The 27,402-nt window shown below is 36.0% G+C and overlaps 1 protein-coding gene across 1 annotated transcript in view; it reads left to right on the forward strand.

Moving 5' to 3' along the window:
• The window catches only part of LOC134650137 (lachesin-like), a 113,242-nt gene that overhangs the window by 74,181 nt on the left and 11,659 nt on the right, over positions 1–27,402 (forward strand). The window contains exons 5-8 of the mRNA XM_063504984.1: positions 6,744–6,905; positions 12,931–13,059; positions 18,391–18,565; positions 23,047–23,156. Of these exons, the coding sequence (XP_063361054.1) occupies positions 6,744–6,905; positions 12,931–13,059; positions 18,391–18,565; positions 23,047–23,156 (576 nt within the window). The remainder of the gene's footprint in view (positions 1–6,743; positions 6,906–12,930; positions 13,060–18,390; positions 18,566–23,046; positions 23,157–27,402) is intronic.

Below are 27,402 nucleotides of genomic sequence, written 5' to 3' on the forward strand. Positions count from 1 at the left end.
GTTTTGAATTTAAACCGACCGGAAAGTCTTATGTTGTTGAGCATAAGACTTTCCGGTCGGTGCTACATCTATTGTCAAGTAGCAGTACTTTAGTAGCTAACTTAGCAGTTCCGTTACTCAATGCTAGATGTAGACACTGAAATTAAGTGTCTTTTTGGTATCAAAACTGATTAGGGATTGCAATCCTATCTTTTTGTGTTATCTGTCGTGGCATCACCGAATGGGCCCTACGGAAGACCAGCGCTGGCTTTATAGCTAGCATTATGCTGAGTTGGGTCCATTTCGTGATGCACACTTATTGTTCTCTTCTGTTCTTGCTGTTGTTGTCTGTACATGTTCGTACATGTTTTGTGAACGTCACGAATAAAAATCTTTTATCTTATCTTCATCAATCCGGTCTGGTTTCGAATCCGGCCGGATCCGGCCGGATTTTGGCCTCAATCCTGGGATCCGGCCGGATCCGGCCGGATTGGTATTGTGGATGAAAAATTCGTCCAGACACGTATTTTATTATGTTTTTTTAGCGTTATATGCGCAGTTAAGGATATTTTTCTAATGGGTTAATAAAACGACAGTTTCAGGTTTCAAAAATCAACGTTTTTATTACGTAACCATGAAGTCTTATTACAATAATCAGTCTCACAAATTCAAATCTTCTTTTTCTCTTAAAATATCTATAGCCCCACAACTCCCACAAAAAGGTGCTTTCAATTCTTCGCTTTATTTAGTAGCATAATAATAACAAAATAACATTATATTCTATTTACTTTAAATTTGACAAAACATTTAACTTGATTCTGAATGAAGTCTTATAAATATTTCTTCATTCTATTTTAAATGCAGTTAACACTTATTATAACTGGGCTATAATGGTATGTACTAAATGAAACGAAACAACATGTACGTTATATTATCATGTAACAACACAATTAATTAAATATAAAACAATTCAGTACTTACTTACGGTGCACGGGAATCTCAATTTTCAACCAACACTACGCTACGATGACACATATTTCGTCAGTAGAAGACTGGCGTCAACTAACAAACAAGTTGTTGTGTTGCTGTTTGCGAGCAAGAACGCGGGGAGGGGAGCATTAAAATAGAAATACGTTCGAATATTGGCGAGAACTTTTAAATTTTAGCAGTGTTTTAAGCTGTTGTTTTATATTTTAGCGCTTTTATTCCTTTTACCGCATCCGGTAGCTTGAAAAATGTACCGGATCCGGCCGGATTACCGGTTCCGCCGGACCGGTTTGCAATCCCTAAAACTGATGTATGGAGTAAGCAATCTATGTATTCTTTTCTCTATTGCTTCAGCCGAGCGTGCCCGAATAGTGAAATACCAATAGTAAAGGTCCTTTTCGGAAACGTTCAACCAGTGCTGTATAATGAATGAACACTGTCACACGTGCCAGTTCCAATTAGCTGATTAGCGCGATGAGCCCGTATCGCATTCCGATTGCCGTCGGAACAGTCATGTCACTTAGGGCTACGAAAACGGCGTGCAATAGATATTTTCTCTTAACCTGTCGAATCCCACGATATGACGTCACCATAAGCGTTCTGGCTCATATATGAGCCGTGGGAGCTGACAGATAGAATATACCAGCGGCCGGATATCCGCCTCTTCCGTCGCCATTATTCAAATTGCTTTGCTGGGAATGGCTTCCATTTCGTTTACGTTAATTAGATATTGATACGCTCCATGTTGAGTTTTATAATTGGTAAATATAATTGGTTTGATTGTAAAATCGTGCTTATAATTTGTTTTGTTTTACTCATGGATACGTATGAGTTTGTGTTTAGATTGAATTATTATTTAAGGTGCAGTTAGCACCAAAAGTAGCGTATCAGACTATGCATCCAAATTATCTACCATTGTCTAAGAGATCAGCGCTAAAAGTCGCCAGCAACATGCTGAGGTGAGACCATTTCGTGGCACCTTATCCTTTATGTTTCTCTGTTATGTATTATAATTTTCTATTTTGTGTTCATGAATATTATAATTTTATTCTATTCTATTCTATTCTATTCTGTTCTAATAGCTTGACGAAGTCAAATGCAGGGGCGTAGCTATGGTTAATATTATATAGGTACATTAAATTGTATTAACATATTTTCCATAATATCAATATTCAGAGAGATAAATGGGGACTACGTTTGTATGGAGAAGTGGTCATTCATTATCCTCTTAATTTACATTAATTGAATACTTAACAGATTTAAATAAATGTTTATACGAGTTTTATCTAACTATAACTGTTTCATAGAATACCTACACTTAATGCGTGTGATATTTGTTTTGGTTTACTCAAGAATATGTAGAAACAGAAGTATTTCATCCATTTTGTTTTATCTTTCACCATTGCGATGCATTCAGACTTTCAGTAAAATGTGCATTAGGCATGAGGAGAATAATGGCAAAAGTTGTAAAATATGCGATGAAATTTTATATTGAACTTAGTAAAGTTAGACTACGCTGAAACAAAGAAGTTAAGGTATAAATAAAAGTGAATAAGTTTTCGGCAAAAATTTAATTTAGGTACAAGCTTTTATCGCTGACTATACTTTTCTTTCAACAGGCAACTAATACTCATCGAGACCATTCTAACAACTCCAAACACAATTAGTTTGCGTTGTTTTATCACAGAGTTCCCATGGCCACCTCCTGCCTCCATCATCAGATCAGCTCCATCTCATCGTAATATTGCATTATCATCCAATTTACATATGTACCTATGCCAAATTTCAGCTTAAAGCAGGGCAAGATAAACATATAAAAGCTTGTAATAGAAATCGACCATTTTGTTGTATTTTGTATGGATATCACGTTCCTACTACAGTAATGCAGCCAGTACCATCGTTGCAGCAGTATTGTAACGCGACATTTGTGCCCGGAATGTTGACATTTCCGGCAGCAATGTCGCGTCACATTATTTCTGCAGTAATGCAGGTACAGGGCCCGGTTCGGATTTTGTAATAGACATCTATTAGACATCGCCAAGATACGATAACGATATGTTTAAAATCTAACCTGTCAAATTTGACATTTCCGCGATTCTGAAGATTACTCTTGAACGATTTCCACAAGATATTACTTAGAGATCTAATTCACATCTAATAGATATCTAACACGATCTATCGTAAAAGTGACATTGGTTGCCCGAATTGCGCTGCAAAAGAGAACTAGTTGAAATCTAAACTATAATGTATCTAGAATGGATCTAGTACGTGTCGTCTCTTGTGAATATCTTGAAGTTCGAATACGGCAGACAGTCTGAATCCGAACGATACCTTTACTAACGAACTTACATACACATTACCTACTTGTTAGAAAGTAGTGACTGCCATGACGGCAAAAGATAAAAACGCGTCAATTTTAGATCTGAGTGACAGAAATATGAGATCCTTTGAGGCTTTTACGTAAATTGTTGCTGTGACAAGAAAAAAGAGAATCAAATTAGTTATCAACTATTTGATACAATTTGCTGTGTGGAAATTGAACGGAATAACAATATTTTGTTTCGTAAAGTAAAACCCGAATTCAATAAGTATTTCACGTCACATTCATCTTTTACAAATAAATTAAAATATAGTATTATTTATCTTTTTTGTCTTTAAGGGGCAGTGGGTTCAGCTAGCAGAGTTTATGAAAAATTGTAGCGCGTTTTTGAATCTGAAAGAAATCTTGAGGCCTTTCTTTAGTAACAAAATCGATTAGATTCTAAACCTGATTAAACATTCGCGTGATAGAAATAGAACGAAATAACACATGAGGTTTAAACTGGTCTAGTGTTTATATTATCATATTATCTCCCAAGTAACACAAGGCAGCTGAATATTGTTTGAATAATAGAGCATGCCGTACTGTAAGCTGAATAAGGTAGCTGAATAATGTCTGCAACAGCGTTGTTACAGACGTTATACAGAAGATTTGGGCACAAATTAAATAGCTTACAACTGAATAACAGCAATGTAATAGCTGTATAATGTGTGCATAGTGGTGAATCAGCTGAATAACACTTGTATAAAGGCTGTCAAAAGCGTCTATTCCGCTTTTAAACTAAAGTTATCCAGCTTTGTACACAATGAATCAGTTATTCACACGTTATTCAACTTTTGGTTCAAAAGTGCATTTTTACATAAAATATATTCAGATATTAGCACTAAAATACAGAAAATGTGTGTTAAATCAATGATTTGTCTTCCATTTTAATTTGTGAACTCGTGTCAAAGTGTAGTTTCTGAAGTGAATACAAAATAAAGAGGACATATTGATATTGATTTGATGTTTACATAACTTCAATTTCATTGCGCATGCGACTTTACTGTAAATATACATCAGGGATGTTGCGGATGCCGATTTTTTTACATCCGCGGATGCGGATGCGGATGCGGATTTTTAAAGGCTCACATCCGCGGATGCGGATGCGGATGCGGATGTCAAGATAGTACGATAAAAAACGTCAAATATTACATTTTAGTAATTTTTATTTAAAAAAACCGGCCAAGTGCGAGTCGGACTCGCGTTCCAAGGGTTCCGTACATTAAGTCCCACTCACGCTTGACTGCTCATTTCTAATAGTTTTTTTTTTGTTAATGATTAAATTACCTAACAGTCTAGCACTCACGCCGATGCTAAGACGTTCCTGTACCGACCTGTTCCACATCCGCATCCGCATTAAATCCGCATCGATTTTATGCGGATGCGGATGCGGATGCGGATGTTGAAAATAATGCGGAAGTTCCGCGGTTGCGGATGCGGATGCGGATATTCGCAACATCCCTGATATACATATACATTTTATTTAAAATTTTAAAGCGCCGCGTAAATGATGCACTGTTTAAAAAGTAAATATAGAAATTTTACTAGTCCACTTTTAAATTTGTAATTTTTTTGCGATGTGTAGATGTTTTAGTGATAGAAAATGAACTTTAACAAGTTATGCTACGATAAAACTAGTTTTATAAATGAATATAAATGGGTTTTTCAGTTCATTTTGAATTCCTATTTAATTGTAGAGGTTAGAATATGAGCATCCGTAATGGCGTCCGACTGTGCTGAATATAAGCTGCTGCCACAGCTATTATTGTACTAAATTTCTGAATAAGCATTCACATTAGTCGCGTTACTAAGCTACATTTTAGATAATAATGGTTTTAGAACAACAAGTTTTGAATAACATCAGTATAATAGGAATTGTTTTCTCAATCTTAAAGCCTATTAGGGTTCTATACACAAATAGTAAAAACCACATCGATCCTCACTAGTTTGAGGAGAAACATTGGTCAGTTAACAGTTTTTACTATGGTAGCTAGCAATTATTCTACGTCACTAAAACGACAAAGTATCTTGTGTAAAATTACCAATCGAAGAGAACTGTTAAGAAAATTAAACCTCGATTTTTTTTTAATAATTATCGGATTAAAGAATAAATACGCAAGCTGCGTTCAAAATAAAAAAAACAAGCTCAAGCTCAAGGCAATCAGGCTCAAGTAGCACCGTGTATAAAGCTACGGAACCCTCTCCACCGCGCACTTGTTGATACTAAGCAGTAGTTTGAATAGCGCTTCTCATTGCATTCATTTTGCAGCTTTTAGCAAGAAAAGATAGTACATGTGTACTAAAATCGCTATAACTTAAGTATAAGTGTTGTTCTAGTATTTATTATTCAGACGTTATGTCTATAAAAGCCACATTTAAACCATATATGCAGCTACTGAATAACAAATAAGAAGTGGATTTCATTACAGCTTCCAGTAATATCGTCAACCTTTATTCAAAAACTAGCTTTAAAACAGAAACTACAACCGCTTTTATACAGTTAAAAGTCTCCTCCGACGCTTCTTTTCAGCATTTAGTAGCCACTATCACATTTTTCTTAATATTGTCTGCTTAATATATCACAACACAGAATATACACAGCTAATTGCTGCTAATGCTGCTATTATGCAGCTTTTGGTAACCACAAATGCTTTAAGCTGAATAATGTCTGACTAACTGTGTAAGAAATAAGTATTATTCAGCTTTAATACGCAAAACCGATACTATACAAAATTTATTCAGCATAAATTGGTATATAGGCCCACATATTTTTTTATTCAGAATTTAGTAATTTCCACCGCTTATACACAAAATTTATGCAATCTTAATTTGAATAAGATGATAATTTTACTCTATTATCCTGCTTGTGTGTTACTTGGGCTACCACTGGTAGGAAGCTTATGATTGTCTTTAGTTTCCCATTGACCAAAATTTACCAGAAAAGGTATCTGTGCTTTCTCACAGTACCAGTCAAGATCATCATTATACTAAAGAAAAAGTGACAAAGCTCTCCAGTGGCCGAGACCGGATACGAACCTGCGTTTTCAGCTTACGCGGTTACCGCCCTGGACCTCTAGACTACTGGCGGGCTTTGTCCCTTTGTCATCAGTATACAGTGTGTCTTGCACCATGAGACATAAAATGCAAGGCTTGGTTCTACTCGGTAAGCCGAGCTACTTTTACTATGGGACTAACCTTGAAATCACGCAAAAAATTTAGACTTTTCCATAGAAAACTTTGAAAACTGATCAGCCAAAATATATGAAAAAGGTAATAGTTTTTCGCAATTTCAAGGATGGCCCCATATTAAAGTAACTTTGTATTTAAAGCCCCATGCTGGGAGACACGCTGTATGACATCTATTACAGTTCATCATCATCATCTACCACTCTTATGTCAACGCATTTGTCACCAGTACCACCCAACATCCTGGACGAGGACAGCACGCAGTCAGCGGTGGCGGTGCGTGAGAACCAGAACATCAGTCTGGTCTGCAAGGCGGACGGGTTCCCGGCACCGAAGATCATGTGGCGGCGAGAGGACGGACAGCCTATCTCCGTCGATAAGAGGAAGAAAGGTACATTTAATTGTGCTTAAAAATTAACCCCTTTTTGCATTTAACGGTTCAGATTAAAAAAACCGGAGTAGTGCAAATCGGACTCACCCACAGAGGGTTTGGTACAAATTTAACTGTATTTTTTCTTACAAATTCATAGTTTACAGATTTTTCCTTCCTTCTTATGGTGTAAGATGTTACTTGCCAAATATCATAGTTCTAGATTAACAGGTAGTACCCTATAATCGCTTCGTAATATACGCGGCATAAACGGCCGTATAACAATATAAATAAGTACATAGAAAACACCCATTTCTTAGGAACAAATATTCATGCTCATCACACAAATATATGCCCTTACCGGGATTTGAACCCGGGACCATCAGCTTCATAGGCAGAGTCACTATCCACTAGGTTAGACAGGTCGTCAATACAATACGAGTACATCTGTACTATTTTCCCTGTGTGATTTCATCGATTGACCATTCGTTCCATTCACCTCTCTTTTCAAACTCAAGCCTAGTAAGTAATCTTTTAGTCAGAATCAGTGAAAACACGTTCACCCATAGGTGAGTGGAGGTATTGTGTGGCGTAGAATTTAAACAAAGTTTTGATTGATTGCTCTTGGCCGAACGTATTTTCCTTTTTTTTGATTTGGCGCCTTTGTTACCCTATACACTCGATGTTACCCGAGTGACGTACATACTAGACTGTAGGTAAAGTGAAGTGAAAAACTACCAACTAAAATATTCCACACGGTGGCTACGCAAAATCGTTTTCCGATACAAAGTTAGAAGTCACAATACGGTCTAGATGCGATCGTACTCCGTTTGAGATATGAGGTTCTATGTTTTGAATTGCTTTAAACTCCTGTTTGCCAAAAACTTTTGTACGTCGTCGATTGGCGAATGGTGACTTAACTGGCGAAATTGACAAATCTCTACATAGCCCACACATACTTACATTTTCCTTTCACCTTCCTTTTTTTATTGTTCCGTACAAAACTTATGTATGGGGTCACTTCGGTCTTGCAAATCAGTTACCTATTTGCGTTTTTGTTTATACGCCTTATATAGGGTGACTACATAAATCAAGTGACAATAGTTTTAATATTGTCATATAGTCTCGTTGTTGCGTGTTTTTCTGCTAACTTCTTACCAACAGAAAGAAAGAAATTGATTTATGTGATACCTAGGCTTCACGTAACATTAGAAAAAAAAAATTAAAAATGTTTGAAATTAATTTATAATAAGGACGCTAAGCACGAAGAATTTCGTACATTGACCGGCCATTTCCTATCTTTATCGGACGCACATAATTATTTTGCTGTCGCTCGCACTGTGGCATTGACCGCTGTCATCATCCGTCGGACAGCAATATAATTATGTGTGCGCGATAGAGATAGAAAATCGAGGGGCAAAGTACGAAATTATTTGTTCTTAACATCCTTACTATAACTTAGGTATTATATTTACAACGTGTAGCAGATTTCGCCGCTAGGACATGGCCTTATTAGGGAGTTTGTTGTGGAAAAGAAAATAACGTACGAAATTTGTTGCGAAATTTTTAAGTGGGCGGTCGTGCTCCGAGATAAATGTGGCTTGGCATGTTTGTTCTAGAGGAAACCGTCGTTCCTGGTGAAATTCGGAATACCTGAAATTAAAAATAAAAAGAAATGTATTATTTATGTATTTAGTATTTTTTTTTAATTAGTAAGGCCCATATTACGAATAGGTACATTAAAGAATAACCTGCATAGGTATACATTTTATACACTACTTAGGCGACAAAACGGTGTGGCTTCGTTGAATCATCTGGTGCTGTACGGATATGATGGTCGTTCTTGTCTACGTGACAGCGTGATAAAACGGTGTCCGTCACTTTCTTTCCCACGGTGTTAAACAGTGACAGTTATTTTATCACGTGGATAAAGATGGATAAAGCTATCCATAATAGGCTGGCTGGTGTAGTGATAAATACTTACCATATGTCCCCGAATAAACAGGGAGGCGTGTGTGACGGCGATCGTTTTTCAACTAATTCCGGTAGCGTATCGGGCTGTTTAACATAACAGAACGCGCACGGCCGCGCTGAATAGCAAACAGGCCCGATACCTACTACTAACAAAGAGGCTGTTCTAAACATGAAGTGGTTTAGAATGCGTGGTAAAATATGTTAAGAAATTGCAAGCACCTTTAAAAAAAACAACGGGTTGCACTCAGGGAGTGCCGACAGAAGTGAAAACTCAATGACATCTTACGTCTTACGGTCACGTGATCGTCTTACGCTGTCTCGAGTTTAACATTTTTTCCCCACCTCAAAAAGTGCACAGCGCCGCTAAAGAAGTTTTCACTTTAAAAAAGTGCGCGGCGTTGACACGGGCGTTCTCGCTGTCAATCTCTACACCTTATAAAACGCCTTCCCTTCGCGTCTGTCTGTTTGTGTGTATGTATGTTCGCGATAAACTTAATAACTACTGAACTGATTTTCATGCGGTTTTCTCCAATCACTAGAATGATTCTTGAGGAAAGTTTAATGTGTGTAATTTAGTAAGGTTTTGTGTAACCCGTGCGTTTCATAGAAAAAATAAGTGAAATTCGTTGCGGCATTGCTGTTGCGATTAGGACGTTCAATCCATCACAACTGCAGTTACCTTTCCTAACTGTATTACCTACTGAATTTCACATGCATGAACTGAACACTCAGGTTGTGAACTCGAATGAACCTCATATTAATCAGGCTTATGTGTGTTCTAACAGAGTTTCGCCGATTCATAACGTTTGAGCTTGTTGAAGTTGCAACTTGGATTTCACCCTATAATAGTACCTACCTAATAGATGGTCAAGCAGATCTTGTCAGTAGAAAAAGGCGACAAATTTGAAAAATGTATGCGCGATGGGATATCATCCCATAGAAAATTTGAATTTCGCGCCTTTTTCTACTGACAAGATTTGCTTGACCATCTATATATTACCATATAAACAGCATTTACATTGGGTGTTTTTATTGGCCCGAAATATAAGTAGACCTACGTTTAATCGGCAAAACGAACCGCTGCACATTTTGTTCCGTAAACTGTTCAAGATTCTAGTATTTATGTAAAATAAGCAAGCCAATCGATTCAGCAGTAAACTGCATACATTTTAACGAAAGAATCGAGGTTGATTTTTCAGAAAAGAGGCTAGCAATGCGACTATTTTAAAGTTCATAAAACGAGTGCGTTCTGGGGTACGGTCGGTGCCCCAACTTAAGTAGGTACCCAAGTACCTGTTATTGAGACTATTTGACCTGTAACGGTGGTGTTATTCATAAAGATTTGTATTTGTATTTGTTGCCATACTAATTGTATAGAAAAGTGGATACTTATGTTAAGGGAACCGACTTACTGAAACTACTGAGCTACTAATAACTGTTCTATTTAAGTTGTAATAAAATGTTCTGAGTGAAAAATAATGCATAAAAAGTCATCTAAAAATATATAAACATTTATTTCCATTTTCATTTTGTTACATTAATCTTTATCTATAAATAAACTGTATTTTAACAAAAATGTTTTCAGTCTATGTACAAAAAAATGTAATTTACAGTATCAACACTCTTTCAAAATCTCAATCATCATTAAGGTACAAGGAATACCTGTTAAAATATCAAATTAAACCAACATGAATCACATTAAAACAAACAAAAGAACACCTTTCAAATCGACACGAGCACGTGAACGAATTTAGCCGAACACGTAATTAAAACATTTTCGTTGAGTGTCCTTTCCAAATAATCATACCAGATGGGGTTGACAGGGGCGGGGCACACAATTAGGAACGAGTGCCCTCCACACCGCACGGTAATTTTCCAGTACAAGGAAATCACTCTTTAAATTTAAACCCATGCCTTTGAGCCTCTCCTAGTAATTATCCTTAACGGATTTTTCCTGTGAGGTTTAAGGGTGTTGATTTGTTGAAGTCTCACATCAGATTTTTGTTAATGGAAATTAATTAGGTGAGGATTTTACCGTATTGTTGGATTGATGAGGATGCTTTTAGGGTTTTGTGTGAAACGCTCTCGGTTTTTGAAAAGGTTAGTATAATTGAAGCGGAAGAGGGTGAGGTTTTACACAAAAACTCAAATTACTGTTTATTAAATTAGGAAAATCTGAGTGATGGTTTTGATGGCCTTAGAGGCAAAGAAGGACCCGTTCTAGTCTTCTAGAGGAGGTCTACCATTCTTGCTGGCGCCTAGGGTTTGTACGACGGATCCGAAATGTATGGGAAGATCCGCGGATCCGGATCCAGATCCGGATAATTTCATACATTTCGGATCCGGATTGCAAAGCCTACTGGCGCCAATACATGTAAGCACGAGCGAAATGTACGCGCGACTGGCATCATTTAGATACTCAGGTATCATTTTGATGTCACAATGTAAGTTTGAATTAGCCTGCTAGATGTTCCCCTGTTTCAGTATTATGTGTCTAAGTAGCAAGTTTGCTCACATTGTAAATGTAAAATATTAAATGCAAATGTTGGAATAAAACTGGAATTAGAGACAGGACGAGCCAACCGCAACTCGCGGGTGTTGGCGAAACGTGGCGTGGCGGTCACGCTGTTTGCACGGATTAACATGCACATTTATGCGTCCGTGCTGTGTATTATACGGTAAATTCATAGACGTCTATGACAGTTACAGGGTGCTTCCTGTAACAGGAGCAATAAATTAAACTAAAGGCTGTACTCCTAAAACTGACAAACTTTTGTTCAGCAACTTTTAAAAATTATGAATCCTTTAGGGCCACCCCACATCTAGCGTCTTTCGAGCGTCGGCGTCTACAACTCTATGGCCGCTGCTGACGCAACGTCGACGCGACGTCATTTTTCATAGCGCTGACCAGACGCCGACGTTCGAAAGACGCTAGATGTGGGGTGGCCCTTAGATTTCCTCTTTTTCATACAAAATAAATATTGCCTTCAATGTACACTGGCATCAGTATATTTGACGTTGCTTGTCATTGTCACGCTTTAAACATAACAAAATTTGCAATACATTGCGTCTTAGAATAAACTTTAAAGTGTAATAAAAATCAAAACATGAGTTATTTTCAAAAGTTGCTGAACAAATGTTGATCAGTTTGAGGAGTACAGCCTACAGTTTAATTTATTGCTCCTGTTACAGGAAACGCCCTGTATATTTAATAGCTACAGTCCCGCTTAAAGGATGACTCACGTTAGACTGGGCCGTGTCCGAGCCGGAGCTTCCGGCACTTAATACTTTTCTATGACAGATGAGTGAGATGACCGGTGATCACGTGATGATTTCCATAGAAAACGAAGCTTCGGAAGCTTCGGCCCGGTCTAACGTGAGTCATCCTAAAACTATATATGTATAGGGGCAAAGAAACAACAACTAAAATCGTATAACCTTTTCTTAAATTGTTACTAAGAAATATTTTTTTTATATTTAAACCGTCACTCATTTTATCAATGAACTTGACAGTGACAGCGCCCGTGTCAAGGCCACAGCAGTTACGTCGCAACAGTAATGCAGCTGCAGTTGCCATCCTAAAGGTGACAGTCCATTTCCAACCGCATCAGCTGCACTACTGTTCATTTTACTATGGAAATTGACAGTAACAATGACGCGTTTAGTACCAGTAGTGCAACTGCGGTCAGAAATGGATGTTACCCTTAGAAAAAGTGTTGCAAATATAGCATGAGATGAAAAGCATACATTAGGTATTAAGGCCTATGGGTGTTTAAATTTGTTATAGTAACCTTTAGAAAACAACTGTTATACTTATTGTAATGTTGATTGTTGCACAACGAACGTACGAGTATTGCGCGAGTTAATCCTACCACAAACAATATTAGTGCAACGTTGCGTCGACAAACGCAAGCTGCGCGGCGAAAAACCAGGCAATAATAGGGAATCAGGGAAACAAAATTTCTAAAATATTAAAATAAAACTAACAGGCAGAACAGGCACATAAACTTTTTTTTTAATAAATAACAAGTTCCCCATACCATGATGATTACGACAAAAAAAATTGTTACAGTGACAGTGTACGAAGGCGACACGCTCAGTCTCCAGCGTATCAGCCGCACGGAGATGGGCGCCTACCTCTGCATCGCGACCAATGCGGTCCCTCCTTCTGTGTCCAAGCGGATCATTGTAGACGTCGAATGTAAGTAAGCGCATCAGCGACCCGACGATGGTCGCCTACCTCTCTGCATTGCGACCAACGCGGTCCCATGTATCTAAGCGGATCATTATAGACGTCGAATGTAAGTACACAAGGACATATACCGGTCGGAGATGGGCGACTACCTCTGCATCGCGACCAACGAGGTCCCATGTGTCTAAGCGGATCATTGTAGACGTCGAATGTAAGTACATAAGCGCATCAGCCGCACGGAGATAGGCGCCTACCTCTGCATTGCGACCAATGCGGTCCCTCCTTCTATGTCCAAGCTGATTATTGTAGACGTCAAATGTAAGTACATAAGCGCATCAGCCGCACGGAGATAGGCGCCTACCTCTGCATCGCGACCAATGCGGTCCCGCCCTCTGTGTGTAAGCGGATCATTGCAGACGTCGAATGTATGTAAGCGCATCAACCGCAATCCTTTCATACTTTTTAGAGCGCGATTTTTCGGTAGTCCTGGTTTTAGTATTGTATACCTACTTATTTCTTATTCTCAAAATCGAATCAGTTTACAATTACATCAATAAATACGCTCGCTATCTTTTCTAATAAAAAGATTTTTTTTTCCTTTTTTCCACTTTGAATGGTACATTAAATTTGCAGTAAAATTTCTCCTTAGACCCATTTTCATTGGACTGTTGTGTCTGTGATAACGGTCAGGCAAATTCAATTTTTCGAACGTTTTCCACGTATCGAATTTATAAATAGCAGTAAATTGACAGTTATTGTACATACCAACATAAACTTCAAACCTAAATAATAAATTGCACCACCTACAACATTTACATTTTTTACTCTCTGCTGCTAAACATCCATAGGTACTGAATAATATTTAAAATGCGAACGTGTGTCTGTCTGTTACCTCTTCACGTTTAAGCCGTTTAACCGATTTAGTAAAAAAAAAATAGTATAAAGATAGTTCAAGTCCCGGGGAAGGACATAGGAAAGTTTTACCCCAGAAATCATCCCTTAAAGGTGTAAAAACTGGCTTAGAAGTTTGTAAAGGGAATCAATAATTTCTTTAAAGTCTAAGTAAAACTTTAATCATTATTTTAATTTTATTTAAATAGTAAGTAATTAAATAAGATTGATGAAAAAGCAGATTGGATAAAAAAACTACACAATATACTTATTTCACGCAGAAGATGCGCGGGTGAAGCTAGTTATTTTATCAATCTGATTTCATAACAATTAAAGATCTATAAAATTAGCCATTATTTCCCTAAGTAAATTCACCCTAGTTCAGAATATCTAATAGAACTACCCTTGTCACATTAAGACGCTATAGGCTCTGCCGATTGTGCCAGCCTGGCTCTTGGCTACGTGTCAAACGTTTTCATGCTAATTTGATGCAGGCTTGCGGAACAGCGTAAGTGAATACAAGTTTGTCTAATGGAATAGGAATTGGTTTCATATCAATTGCATATTCATCTACGAGTATTTATTTGATACTTGGTAAAATAACTTTGTTTAAAGTGTATGATGCACTAATAGATTGATAGGTACTTTCAACTATAACTCCCTTCAGTTAAGTATTTTATTTCTAAACGTTCTCACTAATTACCCTTGATTAAAAATCGAAATAAAAAGCTTCCGGTTGAAATGTTAAAAAATCGTTATCCTCAACTGAAAGCCTTCGCACCGTTCTCTTAAATTATTCTGCTGCTAATTGTACAATGACAAAAAACCTTTACTATAACAACTTTGATTAAAAAAAGGTATTCTTTAAAGAGCATTTTGAATTTCTAATTAAAACGCAGCTGGCTAAATACGAGCAAGACGCGATAATTGAAAGATAATATTTTTTTACGGCGGAGTGGTTCCGAGATTGCGACGCTTCAGGAAAAACAACGTTCTTTTGTGCTCGTTCAATGAAGTGATAGCTATCTGGATATTTTGACGGCAACGTGACAGCTTGATGGAGGGCGCTGGGGTTAAAAATGGTGAATAGCTGCCATCGAATCGTCAATAAGACGCTTTATTATTGGACCTCGTCTAATCTAAACGAAACGTCAATCTCACCCCTTTATAAACGCAAAACGAAAAGCCTAAGTAAAAAAGGTGCAGGTGGTTACTTAATAGTGGGTATTTTAAGTGAAAATCACATTTAATTTGCATAACAGCTCCCTGTCAGCATAAAATAAAATGCATATTACTATTATATATACTTATTATTATTATATACTTATTCTCTTTATTTATTTATCATCTTAAGTTAGGTTAATTTATAATATACTTATTATTATTATATACTTTAAAGCATATAAAAATCCAAGAGAATACCCAGCTATAAAGTTCGAGGTAATGCGATGGAAACCGGTATAAAACTGAGACAAGACGCAGTAAAAAGCGAAATTATAAGTCGAGATAATGAAGTCATCTACACAAGGACAATAAAGAAGGTACTTTATAAATATTTTAAAACGGCACGGAATATTAAAGCACATCACGACGGAGTAATATTCCTGGGAATTGCCCCATAACGGCGGGCGTAAATTACGTCGAGAGTGCGCGTGTGCGTTATACACTAGGATCGGACGATTCGAGTCGATCGGTTCCGTACGTGTGTAACTGATTCATTATTATTCAGAGATTTACTTTTTTACATTTCTCGAATTTTGTCAATTTGCCGTAGAAAATAGGCAATAATGCCAATATTCAAAAATGTATTTCTCGTAGGTTGAATAGGTTTATTATTAATAGCGCTTGGTTTGTTATTAATGCTGGTTATTTTACATTTTGTGCATTTAACATGACTATTATAGGTATAAAAACGTGTAAAGATAATACATACATTACATACATACATCACTGGCTCAGTGACCCAAAGAGGATCTTGGCCTCTAACACAAGGAGCGCCACTCTGTCCTATTCTGTGCCACTTCATGTAAAGATAATAAACGTTTTTATTTTTCCTTTTATACTTTCTACTAGTAGTTATTACATATTAAGTCATGCTTCGTTTTGAAGTAGTGTGTTAACTAAAACTGTCGATAGTATACATTATTTTAAACATTTTGTCAAATGTACATAAACTAACACTAAATTCTGAGTCAATTAGTTTAAGCTTAGATTAAAATCCCATGGTTTAGCTAGATCAAAACCCTAGTAAAGGATCAGACATTAAAAGGGAGGCCCTGCCCTTTTGTGTGAACTAATATCGTAGGAGTGGTTACTGTAGGTAGATAATTAATACTCCTACACTATAGGAAAATGTTTAGTTGAAGTTTAATACCTTAATTCTAAGATTAGGTACCGTTATTTATCGAATACCTACATATACTGCAAACGAAAATAATATTATAAGTAGCAGTAGTAGATAATTAGTATTTATGGAGGACTAAAACATTATCATTAATTATCATGTAGTATACTTAGAGTAACTATCGGATCCTGTTAATAAGATAGGTTAATTTAAACTGCGTGAGTAATACTAACATTAAGTAAGCAAATTTTTCGGTTAACTCACGTATTAAAATCACTCGGGCGACTTGTTTCGGAGAGTCTTGGTATCCATTTTCAAGCACTACTTTTAGCCTACCTTTTCATCCTACCTTTTTCATAGCGGTGTACCTTTACATCATCCTCTACTTATTTTCTACTCCCTTTTAAACTTTAGCCAACCGGTGGTTCTCACTCACACACCGGCCCCCACGCTCCAAGCGCGATCCATCATGTTTCAGACTTTATAAATTGCTTCTCCAAGTTTTCAATGTTCCCGCCGTCTCTGCTGCGGTGCTTTCGATGGATTGGTTTGGATCGTGATACTGTAGTTTACTTGGTTTTAACGTAATACGTTGATTGATGTAATTAGGCAGTTACATAATAATATGTTGCTGTACAGATTAGATGTATTTTAAATCCACTCAAATTAATAACTTCAGTAGGTACGAGTATATCACCTAAAGTTCTCGTTAGGATCTCGTCGGCTGCGTGGATGATGATGATGATTAATAAAATCCTGTATCCTGTTTCCTTCCCCGGGTTTTAAACTATCTGCAAATAAATTGGTTCAGTGGTTTAAACTATGTATTAGCGACACCCAGTTCTGGGAACACACCATTCTTCTATTGTTGTTAGGTAGAATTACAGTCGAAAATCGAATCAAACGCTGTAATCCAGGTGTACCCAAGTGGGTACAATGGGTTAAGCGTGAAGAGGATAGACAGACATAGTTATGTACCTACTTTAACATTTATAATTTATTCGTAGGGATAGTAAAGCACCAGTTAAACCAACGAAGATACATTCTGAATCCTAATGTAACCTGCGGGCTCAGCACGGATCCATTTTTATCCACTATCACTAAGCCCGTCACTTTCGCACTTACATACTTGTTAGAACGTGACAGGCATGGTGATAAATGATAAAAATGCGACCGTGCTACTAGGGCTGTATAACATTTTGGCAACATTATTTTCTCTATAACCAAAAGATACGTTGAAGAACGTGCCATTTGATGTTTTATTTTTAGCTCAATATTTTGTAACATTTTCATCAAACACATAACAAAAGTAACTCCTGTTTCATGTTCTCCAAAACAAGCTACTTTCGAGAACTTTGTAATAATAATAAACAATAAGCAGGCATTAATAACGTCTTTGAGAGCGTTTCTTTGTTGTTTATGCTTTGGATGATACAGGGATCATCCGCATAGGATACTCTAAATCACATTTTAAGTAACTTATCATACTCAGGACTTTATGTATAAGATTTTAAGACACTCATGATATTATCTCACATTTTTAGACGGCCCGTCTATCGCGAAATTTATTTTACCTTTATTTACCGACGTTCGACACAGGTTTCACTGGTCACGGTCGCGGCTAACTGATGTCCCAGCAAAATGTCAAAACAGAGATTTGTGCAACTACCCAACGAAAAGTGTATGAAAAAGTTTACTCATAATAGATTCTTAAATTTTAAATGCGCAAACTCTGTTTAACATCGATGGTTACATTTTATTACTTACCCTCTTTTAAACTGAAAAAGGAAGATGGCGATCAGAGAAATCAAAATAACGAACATGAAGTTGATTTAATGCCTATAACCTTTTGACATTTTGAAATAATTTGACAATTGAATATTATTGTACCATCGTACTTATGATTATGGACACAGGAGGTGGCCATACTAACTGGCCATAGGCTGTTTTCTGTGATAAAACAAAGCAACTCGATTGTGTGTTGGGTATGTTAGAATTGACTCGATGAGTTTTAGTTGCCTGTTGAATGAAAAGTACAGTTTTTGACAAAAAACATTTTGTAGAGGCATGGGAATTAATAATATGTTTATTGTTTTTGCCCGCAGTTTCGCCCATGATCTGGGTGCCCAATCAGCTGGTGGGCGCGCCCGCGGGCACGGATGTCACCGTGGACTGCCACACTGAGGCGCACCCGCGCGCCATCTCTTACTGGGTCTACGACAACGTCATGGTGTTGCCAACGAAGAAGTACGCCATCAATACTGAGGAGAACTCTTATAGGTATGTACCTATACAAGTCTAAACACGTGTCCAAATTTCATCAACGTATTCGTTTTCGTAGTGGTTCGTATACCCTTACCGGTAATTTGCATAATTATTGACAGAGGATAGGTTAGGACGTTAGGAGGCTAGAATATGGTTTATGAATTTATTTGAACATTGACATGTACGCATGTGGTACGAGTACCTACATGATTGAATAAGAGTGACGTGGTTGCTTATCAAAAAACTGTTATCTATACCCACAGATAACTTTTACAGGTTGCAAATAAAAAAAAATGAAGAAGCGAAATACAGACAAATAAACTTTATGAAAATCGCCTACACTTTTCGATTTTTGCGAAAGTTTGAAATAACTGTGATGCTTATTTCTCCTTCAACTTAAGTATAATTGGCTTTATTTCTAAACTCATGTATAATTAAAACAAGCTAAAAATAAGTAGGTATCTACTTATTAATGTACCTAGAAATTTAATTAAGTAGGTAACTGTATTTATTTTCTAGGTAAACATTATAATGCCAAAATTCATTAGTCAAGTTATCAAAAGTCAAATCTAAGTCAACGCTTGCTTAGTAACAGCAAATGTAAGGAATACTTAACAAATGTCTGGCGTCTTCAAATAATATAAAATAATTTAAGTAACACTCAATTTTATTGGGTTAGGTCAATCAAAGACTGGAGATAAGATACATTTTAATAAACCGATCTCGAGTCTGGAATCGTTTCAAAATAGTTCTAGTTAAATTGTGGAACTATTTGAGGTCTGGAAATATTAAGTCTATGTTAAGAAGCAATTCGTCTGTGGAATGCTGTCCCGCTGCCTATCAGGCAAGCTCAGAGCCAACTTACGTTGAAAAACATTTTATTTTATACCTAACTTTTACTTTATTTTGTTAAATTGTGCAATAAACTTAAGACTTAGATTTTGGTTCTTAGAAACGTACTCTACAACAAACGGGTAGGAAAATAATAATAAATAAAACTTTCCGTGCCTAGTAATAATAATAAGGGGCGGCACCCTAGGTTAGGTTTTTTATAATATGTTTATACGTATTTTGTATTGTTTTTGTAAGTGTTTTTGTATTTTATTTTTATATCCATATTATAAAATAACCTAGCCTAAGAGTTCAAATAAATAAAGATAATAATAAGGGGTAATATCATTACTGAAAGTAGGAATTTCATTATTCGTAATGTCGATCCAAGTTATAGTGTCTGCTCAACATTTTTGTTTAACAATGACAATTCAAAGTGCAAGCACTTTACAGTACCGTATTTCTTATTCTAAATTGAATGTTCACAGTCCACTTAAAAGTGACACCATTTGCCACGAAAGTTTCCAAACTCACTTGAAAAGTACTGCTTTAAAACCCACGCCAAATTCTCGCCACTATCTTCCGCACACTTTATTTCATTAAACCTATCAATTTGAGCCGGTTACCGCAGATTTCCTGGCCATATATACGGGGCCAATTAACTAAACGGATTAAATTGATTCTTAATACGATTCAAAGAGTGAATTGACTCGTTGAGGTCGGATTTAAATTTATGATACATATAAAAAGATATGTAGATTTCATAGCGTTATAACGATTCGAATATTCACTTGGGATAAAAATATCACTTTGTATCAAAGAGTTAAAAATGTAGACAGGGTGTTTCGTTTAAAACCGTCCTCCGAGGTACACATCCAAAATAGATGATCCTATGGCACCATTCTTGTGATGACTGAATTGTCCAATGTCAAGTTTTGACTGTAAAATGTATGATACTGTACAGCGACATCAACTTTAGGTGTCAAATTCGAGACACAATTTTTCTAAGATATTATACCTCTTCTACTATGAATAACTCTTTGCTTTGTAAATATTTATGTATTTATTTAAACTTTATTGCACAAAATACAAAATAATAGACTTAATGCCTAAAGTCATTATTTACCAGTCAACCATAGGGCTAAACAGAGATGTAACAAAAATGGCGCAAGAAGAAAAGTAAGAGGGTATTTTTTATTTAATTGCAATTGCCACTAAAGTTGCTTCATTAAGGCCCACTTGCACCATCCCACTAACCCAGGGTTAAGCGGTTAAACCGTTAACTCAGTGCCACATTGTACTGGTAACCATGGTAACTCCAGGTTTAGCCGGTTAACCCCGGGTTAGTGATTGGTGCAAGTGGCCCTATGTTTGAGTAAACACTAAACGGAATCCTGGACAAGTTCTCAACTGTCCCAAGTACACGCAGTAAGCAGCTCAGCGGATTAAAGCCTAATCCTTCCAGTCAGTTCAGTCGGTAGCGCTTAGTGCTTCCGACAATTGCATTCTAAGCTCCTTAACATTACGTTTCCGATTACATTCGTATTAGAATTGGCTGTCACATAATTTAGAGAGAGAGAGAGAGATATATATATATATATATATATACATTTTATTTAACACAAAATAAATTACATTTTACATTAACGGTCAATTATTAAGTCATACAGCGTGGTGCTAAAAGGGGTCTCGACATTCTTTACCTATGTATCAGCCCGGAAAACCCGCGGGCGACAGTTCATTCCACAGTTTAGCTGTGCGTGCGGGCTAAGACACAAAGACACATAAATACAGACAGTCATACATACAAACAATCATTTTATTGGCTACCTAATATCTTCAATATACAGAATTTTGACTTTTACAATTTTATAATAAATAGTATAAGACAATTCAGTTCATTCGTCAAACTGATTTGACTCGTAATTCTTCAGATATGACCCATCACTATCATGTTCGTATGTATGCTGCATAGTTATGTGAAAACTCTGTCTGTGTCATTATTTTTGATGTGTTGAATATTTTTGTAGTGTGCGTTTGTCGGGACAGCAAAATCTGTGTCTGTTGAGTTACTTATCTTTTGGTGGTGTGCTGTAGGTGTTTACCTCGCCCCCCGCTTAAAGTGGGGAAAAAATTTTTTCGAAGATTTTACGTTATCACATCTCCTTAGGATAGCCTAAGGAGATGTGATAACGTAAAATCTTCGACTTTGAGTATATAGATACTCAAATTTTTTTTCAATACAGTTGTTTATACATCTTACTTCTCTTTTAGTGTAAAACATTAGCTATATTTATTTTTGTTTTGTTTTTGAATTTGGAACCCTTAGTTACTCAATGAAAGTTCAAAATATTTTTTGGAATAGGTACAAACATTTGTACGCAGGGACTTAGGAGGTTATACATCTGGCTAAACCAGCCTTCAGCGAACCTGCTTCTGACACGGCTCGAAAAACTTCCATCAACTGAGTAATAACCCTTCCGCTCCGCAAACACGTTTAATTAAAATTATGAGTAAGTGCGGTTAAAGTTAACTAATTTTGCTATGCTAACTAATTTAAGTACGAGATGGCTGGGGCACTAGCTATAGGTACCTATATGGTAAATGGGTGATGCTTTAAAGACTCATATACATTGTAGCTACTTCGCATTATTTTACAAAGAAGCCGTTAAATAATAATAGGTATACAGGTATAGGTATAGATATAGGTAGGGAATAGGTAGATTTTAAAACTGAGTCAATTTATTTTTTAAATTAAAATTTTATTATTTGAGGAAAAGCAGAATAAAATTGTCGTGTGGCATTTGTTAATACTTCTGTAAATTTTCTATCAATATTTATTAGTTTACGCATAGATAAAAAATACATAGATGCTCAACGACATAAGACTTTCCGGTCGGTACTACATCTATTGTCAAGTATCAGTACTGATAGTTCCGCTACTCGATGCTAGATGTAGACACTGAAATTAATAGTCTTTTTGGTACCAAAACTGATGTATGGAGTGAGCACTTTTGTCTTACTATATTTCTCTATGGTTTAAGGGAAAAATAGCTTAGTCATGTTTTCTTGCTTCACTTAGTATATTATTTTATGATTAATCTGGGTGATTGAATTCATAGAGAACATTCAACCACAATTCACTTTGTGTACCTGAACAAAAATCAGCTACAAAAGGCGAAGTTTCATATCACGTAGGTGTTGATGCATTTTTTACGATTTACTTTCAATGCAAGGAATGGAAGTAGCCATAGTCACTATCTGTACCCTTCAGTACTGCTCCGTGGGTATTTTAAGTTTGTTAGCCCATAGGTACAGGTAAGGTGACGTTCGGATGGCAACTGCAGTTTATGTTGCTATATTACTACTGCGGGCGCTGTCACTATCAATATCCGTGATAAAACGAGTGACGTTAGTAGCCGCAGTAGGTACTCTCTCGATTAAAAAATAAAGTGTCATTCTATGGAACTTGCTAACTATGTAAACAAACCGCCATATTCAAATTGTCTCTGAATGATGAATTTACAAGTGACCTTTGTTTGCATGGTTAGCAAGTTCTATAGAATGACACTTTATATATACCATATACCATCGATGTTATATAAAATGTAATAAAATAAAGTAATTGTTTGCCTAGTTAAAGTTGAAATATCTTATTGTTACAGAGCGCATATGAAGCTGACAGTGCGGAACTTGCAGCTCGGTGATTTTGGAAACTACCGGTGTATCTCGAAAAACTCGCTGGGAGAGACTGAGGGCTCGATCAGGCTATATGGTAAGCATAGTAATTTGTAACTTAATCATAAAATATGTTGAAGAATTCTTTTGATGCACTAAAACTGAAAAAATGCGTTGTAACGACCAATGCTAGTTCTCGATCCGATAATATTTCATTGTTTGAGGACCGTACCGTAGTGAGCGTGTTAAAAAAATAAGGTCCAGTGCGTTTAGTTCAGCCAGTAGAGTTTGTGAAAATCGTTGGCCTTTTTGTAGATTATAATACTGTTGCCAAAAAATATGATGAATAGCAATCTTCCCTTCTTTAGTAACTTCATCGATTCGAAAGTTCAGAAAATGACCTGAATTTTGCACCTTAACAGAATAAGTTTATTTTATTTTATTATTAAATCTGTTTATTTCAAATAATAATAGAATTACAATTTCTAAAACCTAGTTACAATCTTTAATATTTAAGATTTTATTAACTAGGTAGAGCGGGGACTTATTCCCTAGTCTTAAGTTCTAATAATATTTATTATAATTATGTATTTATATATGTTTATGTGTATATGTATTATATCTATGTGCTTACTTATTTATTAATTATTCTTGTACTATGGAATTCAGTTCTTTTTTTATTATATATTTAATCTTATTAGGTTTATTACTTATATCTAGTAATACTCTATTAGGAAAGTTGTTTAGAATAGTAGGTAAGTATGCATTCCAGACTCTATTGCCATATTCATTATTTGTTTTAGGGACTTTAAACTGAGGTTCATTGGGTAATCGCCGGAGGTTGGCCGGTCTATTGTATCTATCCAGCTTTCCTAATAAGTCTTTGTATTCAAGAATCATAGCCAGTTTTACTTTATTAAATATGCTAAGTACTCTACAATATTGAAATAGTTTATCATAGTTATTCTTATATTTTTGCTTTATTTTTAATGGAACTATGGTTTTTAGTATTCTTATTTGTATATTATAAATTCTGTGTAGGTATGTGTTGTATGTTCGTCCGTAGCTAGATATTCCGTAGTTAATTACCGAATCTGCTAGGGCCATATATAGCAAGCGGAGTGTGTTGTATGGCATTTTGTGTTTGAGTATGCTTAAATTGCTAAGTATTGCCCTAAGTTTATTACACACATGGTCAACGTGAGGCCCCCAGTTGAATTTGCTGTCAATTTTTAAACCAAGGTAAGTATGGTTTTCAACTACCTCTAACGACTCACAATTGCAGCTTGATAAACGAGAGTGCATACACAAGTGTTCGTGGGCTATTATTCTAGGAGTTGTGCTAATCTTAATATACGGTGAGTGGATATACATTATTTTAGTTTTGTTATAGTTAAGGGATAGCCCTACGTCATGTGCCCATTTACATAATTTATCAAATTCGCTTTGCATTTGACACTCTGCGATCTTTATGTTAGTGTTTGCTGTTATTAGGCAAGTGTCGTCAGCGAATTGGTATACAGAGGCAGATCGGAATATGTTACACATATCATTTACATATATTAGATATTCAGTAGGCCCTAATATGGATCCTTGTGCTGTCCCATGAGAGGATTGTAGTAGTTCGCTTTGCTCTCCTGCTATACTAACAGTGTTGTATCTTTCTATGTGATAGTTTTTAAACCATTTTAGTGTTGGCCCCTGTATACCATTTTGCTGGAACTTTTCGTAGAGAATTTGATGATTCAGGGTATCAAATGCTTTGCTGAAATCAATTAGTACTATTATTACATGTTTCCTGTCACTAAGGTGTCTATTTATCTCATCAGTAAATTGTGCCAATAATTGTGTTGTACTTTTGCCTTTTTGAAAGCCGAATTGACGCTCATGAATTATGTTGTTACTTGATAAGAAGTCGTTAACTTTTTTTCCTATGTATTTTTCAATTATTTTATCTACGATGGAGAGTATTGTTATAGGTCTGTAATTATTAGTGTCGGTATAGCTTCCTTTTTTGTGTATGGGTCGGATTAGTCCGACTTTTAATTTATCTGGATATGTAGAATAGCATATGCACTGGTTTGTTAGATGTGTAAGCACTGGCGTTATCTCTTTAGTAATAAATTTTACATCTCCTGCTCTTAATTTATCAAATCCTGCACTTTTATTTTCATTAATGTTACTAATAATTTTATTCATTGCATGTTCATTAATCTTGTTAATTTTTAAAGTTACCTTAGGGGTATTAGTATATGTACTCTTATCAAGTAACGACATACCACATGAGCTCAGTACATTTTCTACATTGCTTTCAAAGTCGCGAGCAAATTTGTTAGAAAGATCTTTCGCTTTCATTTTAAATGACTTGATTAACATGTCGTCAACAGCTTTGACTAATTTGCCTGTTAACTTGTTAATTATTTCCCACATTTTTTTCGAGTTTTTATAATTATCACATATTTCTTTTTTTGTATAGTTATTTCTAGCTTTACTCATAAGTCTATTTGTTTTATTTCTGTATCTCTTATATATTAGTTCATTTTGTTTATTGGTTGTATCCTTAAGGTGTATTTGTAATAGTCTATTTTTGGCACGGGACATTTCTATTAGCTTATCAGATAACCAGTTACAATTATTTACAGTTCTGTTTACAATGGGTCTCTCTATAGTGCATGATTCATATATCATATTAAATTTACTAGCTATGTATTCATATATGTCATTGGGATTTTGTATGTTAAAAACTGGAGTCCAGTCAACTTTGGCAAGTTCCTGTCTCACTAAACGGTTATCAATTTTATTGTACACTAGGGTTTTACCTGTTGTCGTGCCCGAGATAGCAATACCGCTAATAAAGTGATCAGCCAGAGGGTCTCGTACTACTGTGGTCTCTATAGAATGCATTTGGTTGTTATCTGCTCTATCAGCGAAATCACGAATAAAAATATGGTCGATACATGATTTGGATGTACCTCTATTTGTAGTCTCGATTCTAGTGTAATTTGATATACAACAAGCAAAACCCAGTTCCGCCAACATATTGAGATAAGAACTTGAAACAGAGTTTAGAATTTTTATATCTAAGTTTATGTCACCACAAATTAAAAAATTGGCGCTAGACGGGTATTTAGACAAAAGTTGCTTAAGTTCACCGATAAAATCACTTACATTAAGATTGGGTGGACGGTATATTGCACACAGGTATGTTTTATAACCACTGGGCATTAACACTTCACCAAGTAGACATTCAAAGCTTTTTACCTTAGTTGTATCTTGCAGCAAGGTAACACTTTTGTGGCTGTAAACAATAATTCCACCTCCTCTCCTATTATTTCTTAATTCAGTATTCATTGAGTAGTTTTCTATATTATACAAATTTTTAATCTGGTCTTTTATGTTTACTTCAGTCACTACAATGAGATGGATGGTTACGGGACATGAGATAATAATTTTTTCTAATTGAGTATGGTTTTTAATTAGTGATCTGATGTTTGTATGAAATAAAATAAGCTTGTTTGAACAAGTTAGTCCATTAACAAATTCTGTCCATGTATTATGTGTGCTTTGTATTATTCCGTTATTCGAATTATCCATTATTGAGTATAATATTTTATTTAAGATGTTGGTATTTAGTTTGTATTTTGCTTAGTTTTAAGTGCTTCGATGTCAGTCTCAGAACGAATATAGAAGATTTTCTTCGTGTTTTCATCAGCGCGTGCCATTATCACGCCGTCACGGCTCCAAACAAATTTGAATATGTTTTTGTCTCGCAGTTCAGTCTTTGCTTTCCAAAGTAGATATGCCGTAGCAGGGGTCAGTGCAGCACGTACATATATTTTAGAGCCGGCGCCGCTCGTGGCTCGCACGTCTATATCATTGGCCTTTATGTTTGCAGTTTTCGAGGCTTCAATCCATGAAGCACGACAGCCCTCTCTGAGGGTTACTTTGATCGGCGCATCATTATTAGTGCGTGCCGCCTGCGCTACACCTGGGCGGGCAGGTTTCTTTTTTCTATATACTTTTATGATGTCATCCGACTTTTGTTGAAGTATGTGTCCTATTTTGCTCACTATTGGTTTTAAGTCCTCATCCTTCTCTTCAGCGATGCCGCATATTTCAATTTCGTTGTGAATATGAGCCTGCTCTATTTTATATATCTTTTGCTCAAGGACTTCGTTTTTGAGTACTAAGTTTTTGTAAGTGTTGTGAACATTCTGAAGTTGGTTTTCCATCAGTTTTACTCTAGTTTCGTAATCCTTCATTTTTACTTCATAATCATCTATTTTGTCAGAATAATACTGGAGTTCTTCTCTTATGATGTCGCGGACGGATTTTCTCATTTC

This window comes from Cydia amplana, chromosome 8, assembly GCF_948474715.1.
Source record: "Cydia amplana chromosome 8, ilCydAmpl1.1, whole genome shotgun sequence".
NCBI lineage: Eukaryota > Metazoa > Arthropoda > Insecta > Lepidoptera > Tortricidae > Cydia > Cydia amplana.